We start from the raw sequence: 15,793 nt of genomic DNA, 5'->3' as shown, positions 1-15,793 counted from the left end.
TCGGAGATGGACGGGGCAAATTGACATCCCTATGTATAATGATAAATCAATTTTAAAAGTCAATTCAAACAAACTAATATAATAGTCTAAACTATAATTTAACCTTGAGTTGGTCGCAGTTAAATTTAAGTTACTCATACATTTTATTTCATTTTTTATTTTTTATCTTATCATACTATTATTCACACTTATCATCCTTATAACTGTTCATTGATAGCACCATGGAAGCAAAGGTTGAAGCAATAAGCAAGCATGAGAAACAAAATTGGTTATCGACTGCTGAAAAGCATAGATCATAATTAAGTTTAAAGCATGCTAAATTTAATACAAAAGCAGGTATCACCATACATTATACCAACAAAAAAAAAAAAAGGAAAAAAAAAAAAAGAAGGTACATTTTACAAGAACTTAGTGTTTTAAGAATGAAATAGAACACAAGTATGAACTAAAAGGAAACAATCATTTATATATGATAAAAAAAATATATATATATATACCAAATTGGTTATTCGATTTTTTATCAAATGACATGACAATGTTGTCAGAAATTTTTAGTTTGTATTGATTTTTTTAATTCATTTTTAAAGAATCTTATCTTTTTTTTTCAAAGAAAAAATTTGCATTTGGCATAATTACCCCACAAACTAATTTTAGATCACTTGAACTTGCACATGCTAACTCTGTTAGATAAGGGTTTTTAGCATCTTACCCTCTTAATTACCCTCTTAATTATTAAGTTTTTGCAGTTTGGTTTCCTAATTTATTTTTTTGGTACTTTGGTCTTAAACTTCATATATATATATATATATATATTTTTTTTTTTTTTTTGCGATTTGCTCCTTTAACCATTTTCGGTGTACATTTTAGTAATCATAAGGCGTGTAATGCATTTACTGCAACAATAAAAGAATGAAATTATGAAGGAAACACCCTAAAAAAATTCATGTACGGTGCATCAAGTGTGCTACACATTTCAAAACTAGTAAAAATAAACCAAAAATAGTTAAAGAAGCAATTAAGTACCAACTACCAAATATATATATATATATATATATCAAAGACCAAAATGCAAAGCATGGGTGCAAAATACCCTTAGAAAATGATTTATAATGCTTAGAGAATCTCCAATGGAGTGCTATTTCGGTATTGCATTGTCAAATAATAGCATAAAAGCATATTTTTCCTTTCCAATGTCAAGTTGCAAAATTTGCCAATGCCATTCTTGGTGCTAAATTTGGCACCAAATTTGCAACAGATAAATTTTTGTAGTAGGCTTCATATAATAAAGTTTGTGGGGTTCACACAATTTATTATTAAAAATTTTAATTTTTCGCCATTTTTTAATTGATGAAAACAAAAATGTGTGGGATCATGACCATTTAATACTTCATTTATTACAATTTTTTTTTTGTTTTATTGGTAAAAATGGATTCATCACTATTTAATGATCTTTAACAATGCTATTTTTCAACTTGCACTATCGAAGAGTTAATACTAAAATTTGGCTTTGTCAATATCATTTTGGCATTGTTTTTTTTTTTTTTTTTTTTTTTAATTTGATATTTGCAGCAACATCTCTAATCGTAAACGTTATTTTTTTACCATTGGCATTGGCATGAGCTCTCCGATAATAAATAACAATGCTAAATTTGGATTTACTACTCCAATAGCAAATACCTAAAAATTGCATTGCCAAATTTTAAAATTTATTTTAATCAAATTAGGGACACATACTAGAAAAGAGAGTGTGTATAAAGGATAAAAGATATCTGATCACCTTTAAATATTCTTTTAATTAATTAAAAAGATAAATTTAATTCAATAAATATATACCAACTTTTTTTTTTTTTTTTATGGTGGAACCGTTGGAAAATTTTGCCAATTGTATTTTGGTGTCACAATTAATGAAATTTATCACTTTCCATTGAATTAGCAAAATAAGCTATTTGTGTCATTTTTAATAATGGCATATCATTGAAAATGTTTTACATAATTTTCTGTATATTAACGGTCCAAAAACATAGTGGACCAACCAACTACCAATATTTATAGCTTTAAACATTTTAGTATCCCTATTTCTTTTTTCTTTGGTTTTTTGGAAACATAGTTCTAAATGTTTAAAACACCCCTAACATGTTGGATTCATCAAATAATTCTTACAACCAATATATATATATATATATATATATATTTCATTTTATGTGCATTTTAATTTGACATCATTGTCCTGTAGAAAAATTCTTAAAACCAATATTTTTCTTACACTACCTTTTGAATTACTTTTCGTCCGTACCTTATTTTTATCCTTTTAATTTTGGAAGCTCCTTATTTATTCCAAAATGTAATTTTATTTATTACTTTTTTTTTTTATACTCTTTCTCTTTGAATTTGATATAAGCAACAGACATATTCAAATAAAATATTTTGACAAATAATATTGACAAAAATATTATTCTTGTCTTTTTTTTTAACATGTTTTACATTGTACTTTAAAATTTTAAAATCATGAAAACTCATTTCAGATACAACAAACATCATCTCTCCAACTTTATTTATTATTTTCAATCTTTAAAATCACTATACCTTAATTTATTTTATTTATTTAAAATCGAAATGAATTTATTATAAAAAAAATTGTATTTTACTGCCCAAAAATAATAATAAAAATAAACTTTATCCCATTTTGTCTCAACAACAGAGAGAATGAATACATTTCCAAATTTTCAAAAAACGCTTTACAGAGCGGGAAAACAACAATTATTTTATTGTAATTATATTATTATTTTTCTTTATGGGCAAATATTATTATAATATTATACTTCTTCACTTTTTCTCATACACGCTCTCTCTCTCTCTGATGTCTCGGAAACCAAACCAAACCAAAAATTGCTAAAATCAATTTGAAATTTTGAATTGAAGGGCTTTGTAGCAGAAGACGAACATTCAAAAATGGCGGAGAAGAGCAACACCAGCAGGAAGCCACAGAGCCTAAACGACAGCCATTATCGCCTCCTCCAAGAACTTTCAGCCCCTCCCAAACCCACTTTCAAAACCTCCTCTGGTAACCCCATTTTTCTACTTTGTCTTTCTCTGTGTGCGTTTGTGTTCTTAATTTAATTATTATTATTATTATTTTTTTGATAAAATATTTTTTGGGTTGTTTTTGTAAATTGGATTTGGGTACAGAGGAGGAAGATGAGGAAGAGATGGGGGACGATCGAAATCCGACGAAGGTAAAGATCGAAGGAAGACGCCGACTCTGCAAAGCTGCGTCTAAAGAAAATAGTCACACTGATCTTAGTCTTCCTCATTTTTCATTTATCACCGACTTTGATTCTTCTCCTGGTAACCCTTTCTCTGTTTCTCTTTTCACGCCCACATATCGTTTGTTTGTATGCGTCTGTCAAAATTATATGCTAAACTATTTGAACTTCTTCTTACTGGGTTATCATTTTTTTTTCCCTCTGTTTTTACATTTGTCAATGATTTTTAGAGCAAGAAAAGCCCATAAAGGTTAAAATAGAGGGTAGACGCCGACTCTGCAAGCTTTCATCCCGGGATGGTAATGGTAATACGGAGGAAAGAGCTGTGGTTCATGAGGATAAGTCCTCCTATATTACTGATTTCAATTCACCTCCAGCTCCGACACGAAATTTGAACAAGGGTGATGATGATAATGGTGGTGGGAATGAAATTAGAGATATTCTAGATAATTTGAGCTCAAAGCTAGAGTTGCTGTCAATTGAGAAGAGGAGGGATATGAAAAAGGCTGACCCTGAAGGTAATTCTTCGACTTTGGTTAAGAGTAAAGAAATTGATCAGCAGAAAGTTGAATTTCCTGAGTATGCGAGTGCAGAATCTTCATTCTCTTTTGCCTCTGAATCATCTGATCCTTCATTAGATGTGACTAAGAATGCTGGGGGCAGTATTCAATGTGTGGTTGATGATTGTGAAGAGGACAGTGAGTCTGTGGATGTGAAATTCGGCAAAGATGAATCCAGACAGGTGGGTGAGAAATTACTATCTGTTGGACATACTTTTGTGTCTAGAACTGAAGGAGGGGGAGGAGGTGGAGATGTTGATGATGAAGATGATTGTAAGGTTTTGAATAGAAAAAAATTCGTTAAAAAAGTGGGGAGGCAGGACAGTAAATTGAAGAAGTACTATGATTTGGGCGAGGTCGATGTGTTGGATAATTTTACAGAGGATTCTGTTTTGGAGGATGAAAAAACTATAACTCTGAGTGGCCTAAAATACACTTACAAGTTGCCCGGTGACATTGCAACAATGTTGTATCCTCATCAACGTGATGGCATAAGGTGGCTATGGTCTTTGCATTGTCAGGGTAAGGGTGGAATCTTAGGTGATGACATGGGTTTGGGAAAAACAATGCAGGTAAGGACACAAGAGAAAGTCTATAGGGTGGTTATATCTTTAGATATATATATATATATATATTTTTTTTTTGGATGATGTGGAAGTTGATATGTTTCTTCTTGCAGATTTGTGGATTTTTAGCTGGACTGTTTCATTCACGTTTGATTAAGAGGGCACTGATTGTGGCCCCAAAAACATTACTTGACCATTGGCTTAAAGAATTATCAGCTGTGGGTCTATCTGAGAAGACAAGGGAGTAAGACTGCTTGTTCTCGTTTCTTATATGATCAAAATGATCATGTACATTTTGGAAATTGAATGGTTATTATCATTTTGTCCTTTCATGCAGATATTTTGGGACTTCTGCAAAACTGCGACAATATGAGCTTCAATATATACTTCAGGTACTATATAAGTCTTCTTTGTTGTTCAGTCATAGTGGGCTTACAACATCAGATTAGAAGTAGGCTGGTAGTTTATATTATGTTCAGACATTTCTAATGTTAGATATTTATTAAGACGTAATAAGCTAAACATCATATACTTAAAATTCAAATTGAATGGTGGACTTGAAGGTAGAAGTTGACTGTTGGAATAGTATGGAAACAATTATTTATTCAGTCAAGATTTTAGAACACTTGTCTGATCCAATACATAGGAAGAAGATGCACTTCCAAATTCTGTCACATTTATACTATCTAATTTTGAGTGCAGAAATAGTAAATGTTGTAGTACCATTTTCTTTGTCTTTTAATCATTTTTATTTTATTATTATTATTATTAATTTTATCTACTTGTAGGACAAAGGCATTCTTCTCACAACTTATGATATTGTGCGGAATAACTCAAAATCTTTGCGAGGGGACTACTATTTTGATGATGATAAAAATGAGGACGGCGTGACATGGGATTATATGATACTTGATGAGGTTGGTTTAAATTTGTTAGGCATAGTTGAGTAATTCAAATATGTTGGTTTACTTGGAGAATAATGTGGGTTCCTACTAATTGTTGACAATAATTTAGTTTATATTTTGTTCTTTTTCTCTCTATCCTCCCCTGCATTCATCTTTTCACTATATTTGTGTGTGCATCTACCATACTTTTGCTTTATCGATTTATTATTCTAGGGATTTTAGCTTTATTTAAACCTTATGAAGTACTGTCAGATATGTTTAATCATTATATTATGGGTCAGATCTTGTTTGTTTCTCTCTACCCCTCTGATTCATCCATCCATTTGTTAGACTCATATATAAGCATGTATGTGGTAATAGTTTAATGATAATGATAATTTTAGCGGTAAGTGATGAATAATAATAATTTCAGTCATAAGTATAAATAGTTGTTTTGGCATTTTTCAATTTTAGTATTGAATACTAAGAACTTGGTTGTTAAACATAACTTATTTGTTCTATTTTTTTTTTCCTTCTCTCTCTCTCTCTCTCGCTCTCCCCCCCCTTTATACTGTAATAAGGACCCAAAGCCAATCAACATGTGTTTTGCTGAATAGCAATATTGTCTTGATTCATATTCCAATAGTATTATTTACTTTTACGATCCTGGGATTCCATGTTTATTGCCTCACTGGACTTTGAATCACCTGGTGAGCTTATAAATGTGGTTATTAAAGATGTATGCAATAACTTGCCCATGTATGTGGTAATAGTTAAACGATACTGATAATTTTAGCTGTAAGTGATCAAGAATAATCATTTTAGCCATAAGTTTGCTCTGGCATATTTCAATTTTAGTATTCAATACTAAGAATTTGGTTGTTAAATACCACGTAATGCTTTTTTTTCTTCTCTTGTTGCTGTAATAAGGCCCCCAAACTAATCAACATGTGTTTTACTGAATGGTAATATTGTCTTCAAATCACAGTTCAAGAGTATTATTTACTTTTTACGATCTTGTGATTCCTTGTGTCTTGCCTTGCTAGACTTAGAATCACCTTGGTGGGCTTATAAATGTGATTATTAAAAATGTACATTCTTATTTGCCCTTGTAAACGGTTGATAGTCATATAGCAGTTGGTTGCCTGTTTGTATAGAACCTATTCTGTTCTTTGCAAGATTTCAACAGATTGTCCATTGTGTTTTTATAAGAACATGTTTGACATATGAACTTATAGTTGCCATTCCTTTTTAATGTAGGGGCACCTCATAAAGAATCCTAGTACGCAAAGAGCCAAAAGTTTGCTTGAAATACCAAGTGCTCATCGTATCATCATCAGTGGTACACCTATACAGAACAATCTTAAGGTACTTTGTATGTTGGAATTTTTGTGTTTTTTCATTCCACATATAAATACAAAACAATAACTAGACTAACATATGATATTTTTATTTGATGATTTAGGAGTTGTGGGCTTTATTCAACTTCTGCTGCCCTGATCTTCTTGGTGACAAACAATGGTAATACTCTTTCTGCTTCATTGCCTTGAGTTAGATTTGTGCTTCATGTGGTATGAACTTTGGAAGTTTTCAGGTTCAAAGAAAACTTTGAGAATGCAATTCTTCGTGGAAATGAAAAAAAGGCTTCAGATAGGGACAAGCGTATTGGTTCAGAAGCTGCAAAAGTAATGATCTTTTTATTAGATGTTACGAGTACTCCAAACAATATTTGTTATTTGCCTATGTTATACATCTTATCTTCCAATATATATATGCTCATATTGGGTCTTCTACAGTTTTATTTTTCTTCAAGTCTTCTGCAATAGAAAATTAATACATGTTATGCCTTTGTCCGGCCTTGGCAATAGCTACCCCTCAGTTGCATAATGTAATTTTCATAATTATTAGAAATCATGATTACTGAACAATTGTAAATGCTGAAGATTATCATTTAATTCATTCAATTGCATGCACATCAATTGCAAAAGTCATAAGTTTTTTAAAACGCTACTGCTTTTTGGGTAACCGCAACTCTTTATGATCAATAAGACATTGCTTTCATTGAAACCTGTGTATTTTTTTTTTCCTTGCTTGTGACCTCTGTTTGTAACAGAAAAAAAAAAAAAGTGAGATAGGAGAGAAAAGAGACTATAAATCCTGTCCTTCATAAGCATAAAAGTAAGCATAGTAGATAACACCAATAACATTCCCTCTCAAGCTGAGGCAAATATGTTGGTGGATTTTGCTTAAGTTACAAATGTGTAAAAGTTTTTGATATTGGAAGTTTTAAACTTATAATGAAGTAGAGAGTTACAAACTTATGAAGATATCTCCATTTGGTCTTGTGATTTGACATAGGAAGTTACGAACTTCTTGTTCACCACAACTTCAATGTTGAAGTTGTAGAAAATTTCAATGTGTTTGGTTCACTCATAATATGGAAAACTAGCAATATATTCATAGCAATTTTATTTTCATAGAGTTTTACTATTGGCTTGCTAAGAGGAATTCCAGCTTTACTTTTGTTTATGACTTCTTTTCAGCTCTTTATTGGGTTTCTAGAGTAATGAGTTCTAGAATTGCGAATATTTATCAATGATGATATTGCAGCTGTTATAGAGTTTTTGGATGGCTGTTGAGCTGTCAATGTCATAAGGTTCTAAAACATTGTTAGTAACTAATTACAGTATCTTTTGAATTTTCTTCTTGACACTGTCCTGTTCTGTGTTTGATAATCAGGTAGCATACATTTGAATCCTCTATGTGTATGCAATGATGGGAATTTTCTATATGCCCTTTCTTCTTCTTGTTCTTGTTCTTTTCTCTAGTAGTTTTTTTTAAACATGCCACGACACTAATAATGGACCTTGGTAACCTCTTCTGACAGGGACTTAGAGAACGCATTAAACCTTATTTTTTGCGTCGCTTGAAGAATGAAGTATTCACTGAAGATGCTGATGACAAAAATCCAAAACTTTCTAAGAAGAGTGAGATAATTGTGTGGCTAAGATTGACTAGCTGTCAGGTTTGATCTGCCATATCTTAGTCTACCTTATAATTTTCCACAGAACCCTTCATCTTGGGTTCGCATATATAAGATTTTAGACTTATATGTTATGCGTTGCAGCGAAAACTTTATGAAGCTTTTTTGAAGAGTGAGTTGGTTCTTTCAGCTTTTGATGGCTCTCCATTGGCTGCACTTACGGTATAATTTTCCTTTATATTTTTTATTTCTCATCTTTCTAGCTCTAGAATTTTCTCTCTTTAAACTTGTAATGAATTCAGTGTCATTCTTTTTTGAAGTTTTGCATAGGAAAAAAGAGAACCAAATTTGATAGGAAAGAAGTAGAACATCTAAAGAGGTCCTCATACGCAATTTATGGCTGAGGGTTTAAAGGATTAAGGTGTACTTTAGGCTTAATGTGTGCTTTAGGCTACTAGTTTGGTATACATAGTTGGGCCTGTTTTATAATAGTTTAAGTTTATGCAATTTATCGCAACTCAACATGATAGTAGTTCCTAAATCTTAACTAGTCATATGTATGAATCCTTTTAATCCACACGTGTTATTTGATATTATACCGCATCAATAATTCTAGTTATTGTCCTATTGTTGGAGGGACTTACATGTGAGGGGTGAGGTGGAATTCCATTCTGTTAGTTTAATATGCATAGTTGGGTTTGCTTACAAATTAAGCTTCTAGAATTGATGATAACTTAACAAATCCCTTTTTATAAAACTCTAACCTTGGCTTCCTAATGAATTTAGTATTTCCATGAATTGACTAATGAAGGAAAAAATAGAGAGAAGAAAAACTCTCTTTTTATTGTATATCATAATATGAATTACATTAGTATTTAAATAGGATAGAGCACAAGGCAAGGTTCCTAGAATTAAGAAGCAGAAATAGTAACAGAGAGGAAAAAAAGGAAAAACCTAAAAATGGAAATATCCTATTAATTCAAATTCTAATTTCCTGATTCTATGGGATCAGATTCCTAACTTTCCTACACTCCCCCTCAAGTTGGTGCATAGATGTCAATCATGCCCAACTTGCTTATCAAATGTTCATAGTTAGGTCTTGCAAGTCCCTTAGTCAAGATGTCAGCTGTTTGCTGACTAGAGGGCACAAATGGCAAGCAAATAGTCCCAGCTTCAAGTTTCTCCTTGATGAAGTGTCGATCAATCTCAATGTGCTTTGTCCTATCATGCTGGACAGGATTGTGAGCAATACTTATTGCAGCTTTGCTGTTGCAATACAGCTTCAGAGGAAGCTTCACAATCTTCTTAAGTTCTACGAGGATTCTGTATATCCACAGCACCTCACAGATCTCAAGTCATTGCTCTAAACTTAGCCTCTGCGCCACTTTTGGCAACAACATTTTGCTTCTTGCTTCGCCAGGTAACCAAGTTTCCCCAATCAAAGGTGCAATACCTTGAAGTAGATCTCCTGTCAGTCACCGAACCTGCCCAATCTGTATCAGTAAATACCTCAACACTTCTTTGATTAGTCTTTTTGAAAAATAGACCTTTTCCAGGAGTAGATTTCAAATATCTCAAAATTTGGTAGACAGCCTCAAGGTGTTCTTCATAAGGTGCGTGCATGAATTGACTAACAACATTGACTGAGAAGGCAATATCCGGCCGAGTATGGGATAAATAGATTAGTTTCCCAACCAATCTTTGGCATCTACCAGAATCAACAGGAACACTTCCCTCTTCCCAAAGCTTCACATTGGGATCCATGGGAGTCTCAGCCGGTCTACAACCACTCATCCCGGTTTCCTTTAAAAGATCAAGGATATATTTTCGTTGAGAGACAACAATTCCTTTCCTTGAACGAGCAACTTCCATGCCAAGGAAATATCTTAGCACTCCCAAATCCTTGATCTCGAATTCTAATGCAAGGCTCTAGGGTAATGTTATTATCCCAGGTTACTTCATGTATGAACAGTGCCTCTGCGTGAACGGTGATCACGTGAACAGTGCATCTGATCTAGGGATTATCTATGGAAAACCAAAATCTGTGGAAGACAGCTTAACTGGTGTGACTAACAAGGACTCAGTGGCGTCAGGGGAAAGCACCGTGAGTTCGAATCTGAACTCCTCCATCTCGTTCAATGGTTTGGAGGGGTCCTCTAATTCGCTCCAAGTGAATATCCACCATCTAAATGGAAGTAACATAGCAGATGTTGCTGAGATAATATGCAAATTAAATTAGGTCAACACACTAGGGTAAAAAGTTTGTTGGAATTTTAGTTGGAAGTCAAAGGAATTCACTGCCTTGATCATTCCATGTTTTCTGTTTTGGATATTGAAAGGAAGAAAATGGATGTTAAGGTTCACATTTTTTTGAAGTAGATAATGATCAATCATTGTTTGACACAAAGCAGATCTTGAAGAAAATATGTGATCATCCACTTCTATTGACAAAGCGAGCTGCTGAAGATGTACTAGAAGGGATGGATTCAATGCTACAGCAAGAAGATGTTTATGTAGCAGAGAGATTAGCAATGCACATAGCAGATGTTGCTGAGAAAGATGAATTGGAGGAAAATCATGAAACTGTTTCATGCAAAATATCTTTCATAATGTCGTTATTGGTAGGGATGCTACGTTTAATTATTTGATATTCTTAATTTATGTTATGTTGCTTTGTTCTTATTGTGGTATGTCATTATTCTTAACCTTCTTTATGAAGGATGACTTAATTCCAAAGGGGCATAGTATTCTTATCTTTTCTCAAACTCGCAAGATGCTGAATCTCATTCAGGTCAGTTCTTATTTTGTTTGATTCTGAAGTACATTTTAAACTCTCTCTCTCTCTCTCTCTCTCTCTCTCTCTCTCTCTCTTTTCCTCTCTCTCTAATATGTAAATAAGTACATTTTAAGGTTGACCAATTAGTGTATAAATATAATAGATTTTGATGTTCAAACTTGTATGTGATGTAGTGAAAGATAATTGGTTTTTTATATGCTCACTTTACATTTTGTGAGGAAATTATCTGCAATCATTATGATATTACATACTAAATAATGTTAAAGTGGATAAATTCTTCTTGATATTTCTTGAATGTTTTAATTAAAATAGTATTTCTTAAAGCATAATGTAGGCAACTTAATGACTTCTGAATGGCTTATTTATAGGATTCTATAGTATCCAATGCCTATGAGTTCTTACGCATTGATGGTACCACAAAAGCTAGTGACAGATTGAAGATTGTTAATGTAAGCGTTCTAAAAACTTGAACTGGAAGGTTCTTTTGTTTACCTGTATTATTTATAATCCAAATTTTCCCGTCCATAGGATTTCCAAGATGGTATTGGCGCTTCCATATTCCTCTTAACCTCTCAAGTTGGTGGTCTGGGCCTCACGCTTACTAGAGCAGATCGTGTAATTGTGGTTGATCCTGCATGGAATCCAAGGTAGGTACCCTTTTGATCTTTCATTAGATTTATTGTTCTTATAAGATTATTTGGATCTTAGAGTTGATATCCATTACTAGACCAAAGATTGGCAACACTAGGTGTCTATAAAATTGCACTTGAATGATTACAATGCAATACTTTTGCTGTCTTTTCTATTTCACTCTTTTCCATCATAAAGCTAATTCCAACTAAAGTTACAAAAAGTTAATTCCAACTATAGTTATAAGTATGATTATAAAAAATACGCTCTACAGTTTCTTATGTATATTATTTGGACAGTACTTATGCCATAAACCATTTATAGTCTTATTTGATTTTCATCCTTGTTTTTTAATGTTTATGGTGTTTTGTGATTCTTTGTAAAGTCTCTGCATTGTCCTTTAGAACTATTTGTCATGCACAAGAAAATGGATTTCTAAATGTTGTTAACTTTTCACTGTTTCTTAATTACCAATAATGGTGCAACTTCTGCTTCAACTTTTATTAACTTTGGTTTTCCTTTTTTTTTTTTTTTTTTTTACAGTACGGATAATCAAAGTGTCGATCGTGCATATAGGATTGGACAAACGAAGGATGTTCTTGTATATAGGTTAATGACAAGTGGAACTGTTGAGGAGAAAATCTATAGAAAACAGGTTAATGGATTTCTTTCTGGGTTTTGTATCTTATATGTTATAATATAGTATCAAGAATTGCCATAATGAGCTTCTGAGACCTCCGTTATACAGCTTGAATGGTTTATGTATCTACATGTCACATGACATGGGATCTTACTTGTATAAAGTTTTTTTCTGGTATGCTGTGATAGTTGGATCACTTATCTGTTTGTTTCATGTTTATTTATTCGTTGAACGTATGGTTGAATACTTATTCTTTGATGAGGCATGGACCATACTGTATTGGTTTTAACTGCTCATAATGAATGACTTAGGTATTCAAAGGGGGTTTGTTTAAAACAGCAACTGAGCAGAAAGAACAAATCCGATATTTTAGCCAACAGGTAAAATATTAAGCAATGATACAACCTTTTTTTTTTTCTTTTTTTTTTTTTTTTTTGCCTTTTCCTCCCCAGATCGCCAGGTATGCTGTTCTAATGAGAATGCTGACTATTGTAACAAAATCATTTCAGGATCTACGGGACCTTTTCAGTATTCCGGCACAGGGTTTTGATGTATCCCTTACTCAACAGCAATTGTATGAGGAGCATGATTGCCAGTACTTGATGTATGTAATCTTTAGCTTCTTAAAGTCATAAATTGTTATTATATTATCCTCATTAAATAACAGGAGAATAGTAAAATCTCTCCCTAGCTGTGTCAATGACTTGGGCAGGTGTAATGCGTGGTATGCACTGGTGTTTATATATTGTATTTTCAGAATCAGATTGTAACTTCTAAATTTTGTTATCTATATGAAAACATGCAGTATTTTGCTACTTGCTTGTTGTGCACTAATTATAATTACTGAATAAAATTTAAGGTCTCTTAACACTTGGTGGACATAGGGATTGATAGAATTTTATTTTATTTTTTTTGTTTTCATTTTGAAGTTATGGAAAAATTGTTTTATCCATGCATTCATTTTTAATGTATTCTACATCATACTTGTAGTATGAATTGGTGAAGGAAAAATATCCAAGTTCTGGATCTTGTAGAAGCAATGGATGTTTTAAATGACATCATTGTTAGAACTTATAATTAATTTTTTTCTGCCACGGTGATGTCCTTTTTTCATGTATGTGCATTATAATTGAAAATTACTTGTGGTTCATTGACTTACAAAATTGCACTGTATTTTTACAATCATCTCTTCTATGGCCTAAATTCCACTCAATTTTTTTGTATTTCTTACTATTTTTAAAATTGTCCTGTCTGCCATAGGGACGAATCCTTAAAATCCCATATAAAATTCTTGCAAAGCCTTGGAATAGCAGGAGTAAGTCATCACAGTCTACTCTTCTCCAAGACAGCACCTGTACATGTGCAGGATGATGAGGAAGTGATTAGGTAAATCCAATTTATCTTTTCCGGCCCCTTTTGTGGTGAAGCATTTTTCAGTACTAATTTTATCAGCTGTACCATTGTCCTTGTCTATTATTGTTTTCATGTTTTATCAGCTGTACCACAAGGGCGAAATTATTTTAGTTAAACATAGTCTTTGATGCTATGCATGCTATCAGAGCTGGCAATTTAGCTAAGCTGTCTAGTAATCATTTCAAACAATGTGAATTCATAAAACATTTTATATATCAAATCATATCAATTTAATCAATCGGAATACTGACATTTAATAGTTGCATTACTATGGTTATGTCATTATATATGTAGTCTCAGTTTCTTAGATATGCAGTGAGGCATCTATTGTTTGCTCTCATTTAATATATTTATTTTGGGTACAGGAAACCCAGGGCTACCTTCTATGGTACTTCATCAAGTTATGCAGTTGAACAGAGTGTTAATGGGTAAGCACTCCGAGCATCATTTTGTTTTTTGGCCTTTGTCTAATTTTGTGTCTTTGTTAAAGAATACTATCTATTGCCTCTGCTGAGAGCTTGCTTTATACTAATGACAGAGCGGAGTATGCTTTCAAGCCAAAGGATGTAAAATCAGAGAAGAAAGTTACATCCCCAGATAGTGTTGGTAAATTAACTGAGTCAGAGATTAAAGAAAGAATCAATCGGCTATCTATAACTCTTGCAAATAAGGTATACCTTTCAATTATTAGTTTCTTTAGCAACTTTCAATTGGAAGTGCAAGAATTGTCCATTTCATGGCCGGTTAAAGGAAACAGGGGATATATTCTCGGTTTGGAACTCCATAATGTTTAATTCTGTGTCAATTCACTCTGCTCAAATTTTAACATATGTTTTTATATTAGTAAAAATATGTTCACTTATAATCTGGTAGTCTTTCATGCAATATTCTCATTTTCTGTTTATTAAATCAGGCCATGGTTTCAAGATTACCAGATAAGGGAGTGAAGATCCAAAAGCAAATTGAAGAACTAAATGCTGAGCTTTATAGAACTAAGATGGCAAAAGAAAATAAAGTCATTGATTTGGATGATATTACAGGTGAAATTGAAAGAGTTCTGAAAGTATAGTTTTTTTGTTTTGCTGAACAATAAAAATGAGTAAAGGAAGAGCATTATAGGTCCCTTCATGATTTTGTAAATATGAAAATACAAAATTGGCAAGGTTTGTATAAGGTGGATTATCGGAGTTCACCTTTAATTTTGTTTTGGCTGTCTAATTGGCAAGATTTGCCATCTTTGGAATCTTTACATTTCGTAGAGAGCCAAGGGACTTTCTTTTATTAGTCAGTATATGCTATATGGGATGAAAAATCTTCATTTTGTTATGTAGGAAAGAATTGAATAACTGTTTGATTTAGAATTGAATTGTTTATGATTTATGGGTGGGTTCTGTTCACGGGGATGAAAATCTTGATAATGTTAGTCAAGAATTGTAATTGGAAGTTGTAATACATATATATTGCAAATTTATCATCAGCAAAAGTTGTGATTTGTGAACCTTTTTTCCTATGCCACTCTTCTATTCCACACAATAAAAGACCAACATTTTGTAGGGGGGGAAAAAAATACTTCCCATTCCACATGATGATAGTTTAAGTGATATAACCTACTCACTTCAGAATGGCCATCTTTACTAATGGTGCTAATTTGGGCAATCTAATTTTGTAAAACCAAATTTTGATAAACACAAGTTTTGATGTCATCAAGAAGCTACGTGCCTAAACCTGTACTCATATATATCATGTTCATAGAAAATTATGCCTAAAAATTGAAGTTATAATAGATTGTGTATTGCTCTCTTACAGTTAGAGACCTTGTATGGCATACAGTGGTTCAGATGTTGAAAGCATCGTTTGGGGAAGGTTAGCTGCACATGAAAACAATAAATTAAAAATTATGATAATAATTGAAAGATAGTAAAAATGTTTAAACAATTAGGCCATACCTGAGTCTGCCTTTATTTTATTATTACATATGATGAACGTTGCTTCCTTTACCGTTATTAAAACCAACACATACATCTTATAAATTTCTTATTACCAAGCGATGCTCTACA

The 15,793-nt window shown here is 32.5% G+C and overlaps 1 protein-coding gene across 1 annotated transcript; it reads left to right on the top strand.

The window, feature by feature from the left end:
- The first annotated feature begins 2,827 nt into the window (after positions 1-2,827).
- LOC107425667 (protein CHROMATIN REMODELING 24) lies at positions 2,828-15,228 on the top strand. The gene is made up of 22 exons (XM_016035685.4): positions 2,828-3,061; positions 3,187-3,345; positions 3,494-4,395; positions 4,503-4,633; positions 4,727-4,781; positions 5,178-5,306; positions 6,534-6,641; positions 6,739-6,794; positions 6,868-6,958; positions 8,161-8,298; positions 8,401-8,478; positions 10,668-10,877; positions 10,976-11,047; positions 11,422-11,502; positions 11,582-11,700; positions 12,227-12,338; positions 12,635-12,703; positions 12,833-12,927; positions 13,584-13,709; positions 14,102-14,164; positions 14,275-14,407; positions 14,650-15,228. The coding sequence occupies exons 1-22, from the start codon at positions 2,950-2,952 to the stop codon at positions 14,803-14,805; spliced, it is 3,195 nt and encodes a 1,064-aa protein (XP_015891171.3). The 5' UTR covers positions 2,828-2,949; the 3' UTR covers positions 14,806-15,228.
- The last annotated feature ends 565 nt before the right edge of the window (positions 15,229-15,793 follow it).

Source organism: Ziziphus jujuba, chromosome 7 (genome assembly GCF_031755915.1).
Source record: "Ziziphus jujuba cultivar Dongzao chromosome 7, ASM3175591v1".
Lineage (NCBI taxonomy): Eukaryota > Viridiplantae > Streptophyta > Magnoliopsida > Rosales > Rhamnaceae > Ziziphus > Ziziphus jujuba.
The sequence above is the reverse complement of the archived record's forward strand: the minus strand, read 5'-3'. Positions and strand labels throughout refer to the sequence as shown.